Source organism: Salvia hispanica, chromosome 3, assembly GCF_029641045.1.
Source record: "Salvia hispanica isolate PSC_SH4W2 chromosome 3, Shi_PSC_v1, whole genome shotgun sequence".
Classification (NCBI taxonomy): Eukaryota; Viridiplantae; Streptophyta; class Magnoliopsida; order Lamiales; family Lamiaceae; genus Salvia; species Salvia hispanica.
In genome coordinates this window covers 30,117,929-30,127,308 of record NC_142694.1, presented here as the reverse complement: position 1 = coordinate 30,127,308, position 9,380 = coordinate 30,117,929, and the positions used below count along the sequence as shown (strand labels likewise).

Here is a 9,380-nt window from a genome sequence, read left to right as displayed (position 1 = left end):
TTAATTAATTAATATCTTATTAATTCCAAGAGTGGACTTAGCAAGAAACATTTATTTATTATTCATAGAGTAATAAAACTCTATCTGGCCAGTTTTTCGAATAATAAAACCTTGTTCGAGCTCCTCTTGAGGACATTATCAAACGAGACTCACCTCGCGCACGATATAACATAATAGCAATCCTAGCACCGCTAAATATTAATCACCACTACCCAATATATCAGGATTATTGGGTTGCGAAAAACCCGCACCATTTGATAAGTCAAAGTAGTGTATAATCAATACCGTATGCTCAATGCTAACATATGTTGATTAAGAAATAGTATTTTATCAAGACCTAGTCTTTCAGTAGATAGCATAAAGACACGTCTTGCTGTTAGATCCGTTCAGTGCTATACCACACCAATGTCATCTTATTTCAGTAAGGCTTAGAAATATGCGGACTGACATTGCAACCTTTCACGATAGGTAGCCAAAGCCTGTCTAGGTTGTGAAATTCTTCTTTTTCTTTTGCAAAGCATTGCATAGATCTGACCGTGTTACCTTAAAGTGGACGACGCCCACAACCGGTCTACTAAGCAAAAGACTTAGACTTTGTTTACTTATTATGCATTTAAATGTTTGTAAAACATCTTATAAATGCACAAGCAAACACAATGTAATAATAATAGTGATTCTATCCGTGCGAGACTGCTCGAATAATATTGAATCGGGTTAAAAGTGGATTGTAGAGTTTTGCGTATACAAGCAAGATTCTATTCGCGCGAAACTTGCTCGAAACATGTTTTTCAGTATACCAAACCTAACAATGTGCAGGACCAAAAAAAAAAAAAGATAAAGTTTAGGACCAAAAACGTAAAATGGTCATATGTTTAGGACCAATTTTGGTCTTTACTCATGAATAATGTATATGGGTAATGAGTTGGATACAACTTTTTCGTAAATGAAAATGCCCATGGTACAAATAAAAATAAAAAATGTACATATTTTTATGGGACGAACGGAGTATAATTTCCTAGTTGTTTTCCTATTCCCAATTTCCGCTTCTAGTTGAGAAGGGCCAAAAGTCAAGGAAGATGCAGCTTTTAAGAACTCGCCATCCATTATGCTATCTTCACCCAAATGTAATCTAATGATGATTTTTCTAAAGACTAGGGATGTCAATGTAGCCCGTAACCCGTGGGCTGACCCGAATAGCCGGCCAAATTTATAGGGTTAGGGCCGGAAATTTCTAGCCCGATAAAATCAAAACCCGATTAGCTCGCACCCGATTAACCCGCAACCCGTTAGGACCAGACCCAAAAACCCGATGGGTTGACCCGAAAACCCGATAGAATTTCTATTATTCTATTTTTTTACTCCTAATTCGACACTTCATTAATTAATTTTAAAATAACTTTGAATTTTATAATTAAATGTACAAATTTTTATATATTGAATTTTTATTAAATAATAATTGATAAATAAATTAAAAACTTCAAATTAACTACAAAAATATTTAAATTTCTAAAACATGCATTAAAATTCCACGAAATATCCACGAAATATCTCAAATATTAGTATTTGATCATGTTTATGATTGAGTTTAAGCATATATCTCAAATATATCATAATTAAATGTTCTACATTGTACTCCCTCCGTCCCAGATAATTCGACCCAGTATTCCATTTCGGGCCGTCCCACATAATTTGTCTCACTTCTCTTTTATCATTTTTGGTAGTGGACCCCATATTCCACGAACTCATTCCTAGCCACATTTTATTATAAAACTAATACTTTAAAAGTAAGACCCACATCCCACCAACTTTTTCAACTCACTTTCCATTAGATTTCTTAAAACCCGTGCCGGGTCAAAGTGTCCCAAATTATCTGGGACGGAGGGAATATGAATATTAGTAATTTTAATCATTAATTATTGGATTGATCGCATGTTAATATTATCGGTAGCAACCCGATTAACCCGTTGGGCTAGCCCGAAACCCGTTGAACTTTTATAATCCGAAAGAAATCACAACCCGATTAGCCCGCACCCGATTGACCCGCAACCCGAGTAGGGTTGACCCGAAACCCGACGAGCCGGACCGATTGACATACCTACTAAAAACATTCAACTTTTCACGAGTTATGTCTTTCTGCCCTTCACCCTTAGTTACCTTTTTCTAATGGACTTGTGGTAGAAACCATTTGAGTATCTAAGTTGTAGGGCTCTTTTGAATATTTCATCTCTTCAAGATTTTCCCTCAATTTTTGGACAATCATTGTTGGATATTCCCTCTTCTCTGGCATAAGCCAAGAATTCACGCCACTTCTCTTGTGGTTAAAAGATTTACCACGAGTTTATGAAATGTCGCGTTTAAGGAGGCCAAAATGAGACGTTTTGCTAAGCCATTATCCTTACCCCACTTGACATATGCATCTTGAACAACATCAGATGAGTGATCCTCGGGAAAAGGAGGCGTGGGTTTCGTGAACATTAGGTTTTCAGCAATGAGAACCATATTCAATCATTCTATTTCAGTCATCATAATTAAAGGAGGGTTGATGTTTTGTGGCTTCGCGTTAAGGCTGAATTATTCCAAAGTTCATATTGTAGTTTTATACGTTAAGGACATTTGTCTTAGCCATTAGTTGAGCTAAAACTAGTTATTGAACTAACAGTCTAGTTTGAACCTCGGATCATTGGCCATCATTTTGTATCATAAGAAAATGTAATAGCTCATCGGGTATGACTGAGTTATCTCTATGATCGGATAGTTTAGTCCCTTTAGTAAGCTCTAGTTCTATTGTATTATGTTACTTAATTACTTCTCCTCTACTCGCTAGCTTTCCCTCAGATATGTCGGACTATCAGTTCTACGCATTTTAATATATATTTAACTAATAGTACATTAATAAAAAAAAGAGAATTTTTTTTCGTTAGGCGAGAGTGAACAATGGAGTTTGATCAATTGACATTTCTATTGCAAGAGATGACGGTCTAAACACACTTTGGTTTCCCAAAGTGACAGAGAAAAATTTCGTCCAAATATGCCCAAAACGTTAAGTCTTTATAATTTATTCCTTACAAAACTAAACATTATGCGTTTAGATTAAACAAAAAAAAAAGAATTACTAAAATATAGCCGTCTAGAAAACCTATTACAAAGGATTGCTACCCAAAAAGGAATAAGGATTATTTAAGTGAGTCAACATTAGCCCAATTATTATAAGAATACAATTCAACTTAAAAACTGAATTTGTATACAAACAACATTCATATAGTTAGATAATTGATTTGGATATCTATACGAACACTTTTACGGGTACAGAAACGCAATCGGCCATTATATTAAATACAATTAACTAGTATTTTTCTCCATACGTGCCAACTGTTTTTGACCTTAACAAATTTGCAAAACCACATATATATTGCATAAAATGAAAACACGATGACGTGAACCAAATAAGCACTTATTATATTTTGCTTTGCTTCTCCGATCACATTTATTCCATATAATACTACGTGGTCTTGCCATCTCTCTAATTTACACTGTCATTACTTTTTCATCACAAAACCTCAATCTTTTGTTCATCTTTCCACGGCTTCTCCTTATAAATTCCATCTCCAAACCATCAATTCTCATCTCTCTCTTTAACATGGAGCAAACCCTAAATCAACACAATATCTTGGCTCAACATGCATGCTTCGCCGCTGGCTGCGCCGCCGTGCTATTCTCCATAGGAAAATCCCTACTACTGACCGTCGCCGCACAGGCATGGCTGGGGTCCATGCTTGCCACGGTGGCGGCCTACTTGTTAGCGGACTTGGGCACCGGCATCTACCATTGGGCCATTGACAACTATGGAGGCCCACAAACTCCGATATTCGGCCCACAAATCGTGGGCTTCCAAGGCCACCACCACCGGCCCATGGAAATCACTAAAATGGACGTTGTCTACAACGTCCATATCACTGCGGCCGCTGTCGCGGCCGTGGCCACCCCAATATATTGGCTATGCAGCGACCCGGTTTTGCTGTCGTTTATTGGGGCGTTTGGAGGGTTTGTGATGTTCAGCCAGCAGTTCCACGCGTGGTCCCACACACCAAAGGGGAGGCTGCCGCGGGTGGTAGCGGCGCTCCAGGACGCCGGGTTTATCTTGAGGCGGGCCGAGCACGCTGCGCACCACCGCCCTCCGTTCAGCACCAATTACTGCATTGTTAGCGGCGTGTGGAATAGGGCTCTGGATAGGTCCAACTTCTTTGTGGCGCTTGAGGTGGCGGTGGCGGCGCTTTTCGGCCACGAGCCGCGGTCGTGGAGCGAAGCCCGCACGGATTGGTGGGAGAAATCAGGGATCAATTAGTTATATAATTGTTTGCTCGTAAATGATTTGATTAATTAATTCATTGTGAATAATAATATTGTGGGATAATATTATTAGTACTTGCTACATGGAAATTTCATGATTGTATAATTCTAAAATATGTTACTACTACTTTATATATATGCTTTCAAATGCAAAATGCTCTACTAGTTGCAAAATATAAATCCGCATGAGCCACGAGAACACTATGAAATCGGCCGCCTGCCACTCTTTTAATTTGTAGGCGTCATATTTGGGAGGTTCCTTCTCCCCTTTGAGATGGTCGATCTTTTCCTGGCTCCTCACGGCTTCTAGCATTAGTCGTGACCAAACAGTGAAGTTTTTTCTGTCAAGCTTAAATCCGATTTAAACTCGTTGGATTTGGCCATATTTTTTTATGATATTTGATGCTCACTTGATCTTGGCTTTGATTTCAAGCTCAGGATAGTACGGTAGGGGTTGTTTGTTGCCATATTTTGGCCGAAAGGTTGAGCAGGGTTTTGAACGATGATGAGATTGCTCTGAAATCTTGAGAAGAAAATTGTTTGATTTTATGATTCAGGTCGAAAAGATTAGGTCTAGGATTGAATTGCCGTGATACCATGTTAAATATTGAGTCTGATCAAAGTGATTATTTCATTGATAGGTTTCTTCTTTATAATGAAGGAATGAGAATGTACATAGGAAAAAATAATTATACAAAAATAGATATAAAAAATAATGTCTAGATAATATTCTTCCAAGAACATATTATTTTCATATGATTTTCTTCCTTGTTACATTTCCTAAAACTCCCAACTCCTCCTAGTCGAGGAATGAGGATATAGCGTTAAGAATTTGTAATCGTGATAAATGCAATTTTTTTAATTAAAACAAACTATGATGAATACACATAATCGCAAAGCCCATAAAAAATGTGGTCCAATTGATTGCAGATTCCACTTTTGGGTAATGGGCTGCTGCTCTCTTTCATCAACGGCCCCGCCAAAATTAGTGATATTGAGAATAGATTAACTATAATGCATTTACATCTTGGTTTTTACAATTGTGTTTTATCTTATAACTAGTTTAGCCCTCCCGTCCATAATTATATTCCCTCCGGTCCATGTAAAATTAACTCAAATTAATACAGTATATAACTATACTAATAAAAAAAAATAAGATTTATACTAGTAGTAATTGATTCTTATAACAATTCCAGAGATAGAAAAAGTAGTAATATATTCTTAAATTAATAATCACACTAAACAAGAAATGACATTATTAACTGTGAATTAAATAATAAAAAAAAAAAGATATAAACGTGGTCTCTGTTCCCTAGATCATACAGTAATTATAGTTCCTCTATTCCTTCTTACCCTTCTCTCCTCCCTCTCACCAACATCTTCTTCATAAAACCCAAATACATCATAGGTGAATCTGGGAGGATAGCAACGGCCAAGTCTTTCGCTATGCTTGGCCTATGCTATCTCTGTCCCTAACTTTATCAATTTATGCATTAAAATATGTGTCAATTCTAACTGATATATATCAATGAGACAGATGAAATATAATATTCTCTACGTTCCATGTTAATTTAGTCATTTTTCTATTTTAGGAACTTCCAATAAAATAGTCAATTCTATTTTTAGCAAAAAGTAATCCTCTCACCCACTTTATTATCTCTCTATTTCTCTTACTTTATTCTCCATCCACTTAACACAATATTCTTAAACTGTACCGAAAAAAAATATCTCTATTAAAAATGAACGAAGGGATACATATTCATAAAAATCAAATAAATATGTCTATTACATATCAAATGGAAGATTTTTATAGTTATTTAGAAAAATTAGTCATTGAAATGACAAATTAGTTATCAAACAACGTAGATAAATAGACAATAATGCATTTGGATCCATCCCACAAAGCCAGCCTTAATCAAATTGCAAGTTAATTGAGTTATAATTTTATCTAACCAATTTTTTTTTAATCCTAAGTTTCTAAATTGAACTGGCTATTCGGATATCTCGCGGACTAGTCTTACGTCCCTACGACACACATTACTATTGCTGGAATATATGAATATCATATCTAATTAACTGCTCATATTAATTTCAGGCACACATTTCTAGCGCATGAGCTATGGTATTCGGAACAAGAATTCTAATTAACAGCTTATACTATTTATAGGCCACATTAATTGTAACAGCCTGTATGAATTATGATAACAGCTTCAACCATATTTTAAAATCCCAACCCCAAAGAAGTAATAAAATAATTTTAGTAGTATCTTAAAATTCATCTCATTTGTTTTTTTAATGGTAAATGTTTATTTTTTGGGTTTACTTAATTAAATATTAATTTTATTGATAAATTCACTAAATAAATTTGATAAATAAAATTAATTTTTAATTTAATTTAATTAATTATATAATTTAACTAAATCATCTCATTTGCTTAATATACTATGAAATTTAATATTATAGTTGAGCTAACATTAATTATTGCATAATGTAGAAATCATAAAAATAAAAGACACAATACAAATATGTAATATAAAAAACAGAAAACAAATAGTTAAATTACAACACTATGTTTATGTAATTCTGAAATGTTTAATGTACCTTAATTTAAGTTTAAATGTTATTGTGGTAGGGAGTGGTTAAATTATACTCCCTCCGTCTAAAATAAAAATAGTTCCATTTGGGAACAACATGAGTTTTAATGAGAAATTAGTAAAGCAAAAGAGATGTGAGAAAAAAAAAAGATAAAGTAAGAGAGATATAAAGAAAAAATAGGTAAAGTATGGGAGAGGGGATAAAAAATGAATAAAGTACAAGAGAGAAACTTTTTATTTATAGAAATGAGACTATTTTTTTGCGGAATCTTAAAATGGCAAAATGAGACTATTTTTCGTCGACGGGGGGAGTATCTTAAAATTAGGAAGAAGTTATCTATTGAACAAAACATATAAGTTGTTGACATCCATATCAAATGCCATTTAATATCAATTGCTACATAAAACATACTCCTCCGTCTTTCGTTATTTGAGTCATTTCTTTTTTGTACTCGTTTTCGGAAGAAGATACTCTGCAATAAATAGTTAAAGTGAATAGTGATAAAGTAAGAGAGATAATAATGTAGAGGAAAGTTATTGTCAATATTCTTTTACTTATTTTATTCTTTCTCTCCACTCTAATTATTTATCATAATTTTTTTAAAATGAGTGTAAAAAAAATACTCAGATGATAGAGGGAATACTAGTTAGGGCAATTAATATGGTTTATGCTGCAAACTAATACAACAAACTAACAAAATCCAATCTTTGGTACTATTTCGGCCACCTCGTATTTTCGCCAACACATACACCAATCTTTGTATTTTCTTGAAAAATGCATTTCTTTCTTAGAAGCAACGCCAACGTGTATCCTAAATCAGCACATTTCCATTTTGAATTTCAGTGTCTCTCTCATATTGTACATATAAAGAAAGATACAACACACAATTGGCTTTAAGTGCGCATCAAAATAATGTTAAGTTTTGGACGACGTGTAGGGTACACACTGACAAGTTATCCTTTCTTTGAATTGAGGAATATAACCTACTTTTGATACACACATCTTTCGAACAAACTATGTAGGATTGGATCAAATAAAGTACTTTAAAATGATATAGTATTAAATACGTATAAAGTAGTTCTTGATGCTAAATATCTATCGTAAATTCGTCACTTTGTCAAATGAAAACCCATGATCCTTAGTTTAAAATATAAAAGTTATATTTTTTATTGATCATTTATAACTATAAAATAAGTTTTTAATGAATCTGGGTTATAATACTTGAATAAAATGGTTGAAGCTATATTTCAAAAAATAACCGTAACAAAAGAACTGCTGGAAATTTTTTATTTCGTGATTTGGTACGGACGCGATAATAGGATTTAAGTTATCGATTTTTTATATACCCTCCATTTCAGTCTAAGTGACTTATTTTTTTAAATATTTTGTGTAAATAATACACAAGACTACTACTACATTTATCCATTTCCTTGAAAATGCTCAAAGTTGATCAAAACAAAACGAGACTTAAACTAAATATTTTACATCTTCTCCTCATAAAAGATAAATATGGTAGATTCACTATTTTATAAAAATGTATACTTATCTTTTTATAAAGGTAAATGTGAAATATGTACTCCATATATTATTTTTTACCACTTTTTCTTGGAGATATTGTAAAAGCATTTTCAAGGGAAAGATAAATTAAGAATGTATATTTCTCATTTAACTTCTCAAAAAGATAATTACACCTTCTTAAAAAAATAATGGAATTTAAGGACAGAAGGTAAATTAAAAGGACCATTTTCATTGGAGTATGAAATTCTATGTAAAAAGGTAAATATAGTAGTCATTTCTACTTATCTCTCCATTTACCTTTCCCTTGGAGATTCTCTAAGATGAACAAAAGAAAACGAGATTTAAAATAAATATTTACATCTTCTCCGCAAAAGGTAAATATTGTACTGTAGTTTTTTTTGTAGGGATATTGGTCCTTAAAACCACAAACTTTGGTCAAATTCTGGTTGTTTCCACAAACATTAAAATTGATCTAAAATATCATAAACTTTACATTTTGTTTGTTATTTCCCAACCTGACCTAAATAAAATATTTTATGCTAAAACTTATTCTTTGTGGGCAACCCTAAAACATATATTTTAGATCACTTTTCAAGTCCGTACCATGTAAAAAAGTCATGTAGAAAGTCACGTTGATTTAGTAGTATCAAGTAGGAAAAATGTCATGTATGTTAGTCGGATATAATGATTGACCCGCCGTGGAAAATAACAAACAAAATGTAAATTTATGATATTTTAGAATAATAAAATTCGTGAAAATACCAAAATTTTGCCAAAGTTCGTGATTTTAGGGACAAATATTACATTTTTATTTTTCAATTTAGCTTCCCCTTGAATTTACCACTTTTTGAGATGGTCTATATATTCAGAAATTTTGATTCAAGGGTGCAATAGTTGCAGATATTTAGAGCTTTAAAATT

At 33.3% G+C, this 9,380-nt stretch overlaps 1 protein-coding gene across 1 annotated transcript; it reads left to right on the top strand.

Moving 5' to 3' along the window:
- The first annotated feature begins 3,648 nt into the window (after positions 1-3,648).
- LOC125209570 (fatty acid desaturase 4, chloroplastic) lies at positions 3,649-4,497 on the top strand. The gene has a single exon (XM_048109166.2). It carries the CDS (start codon positions 3,770-3,772, stop codon positions 4,340-4,342), a length of 573 nt encoding a protein of 190 aa, XP_047965123.2. The 5' UTR covers positions 3,649-3,769; the 3' UTR covers positions 4,343-4,497.
- Positions 4,498-9,380: the final 4,883 nt, after the last annotated feature.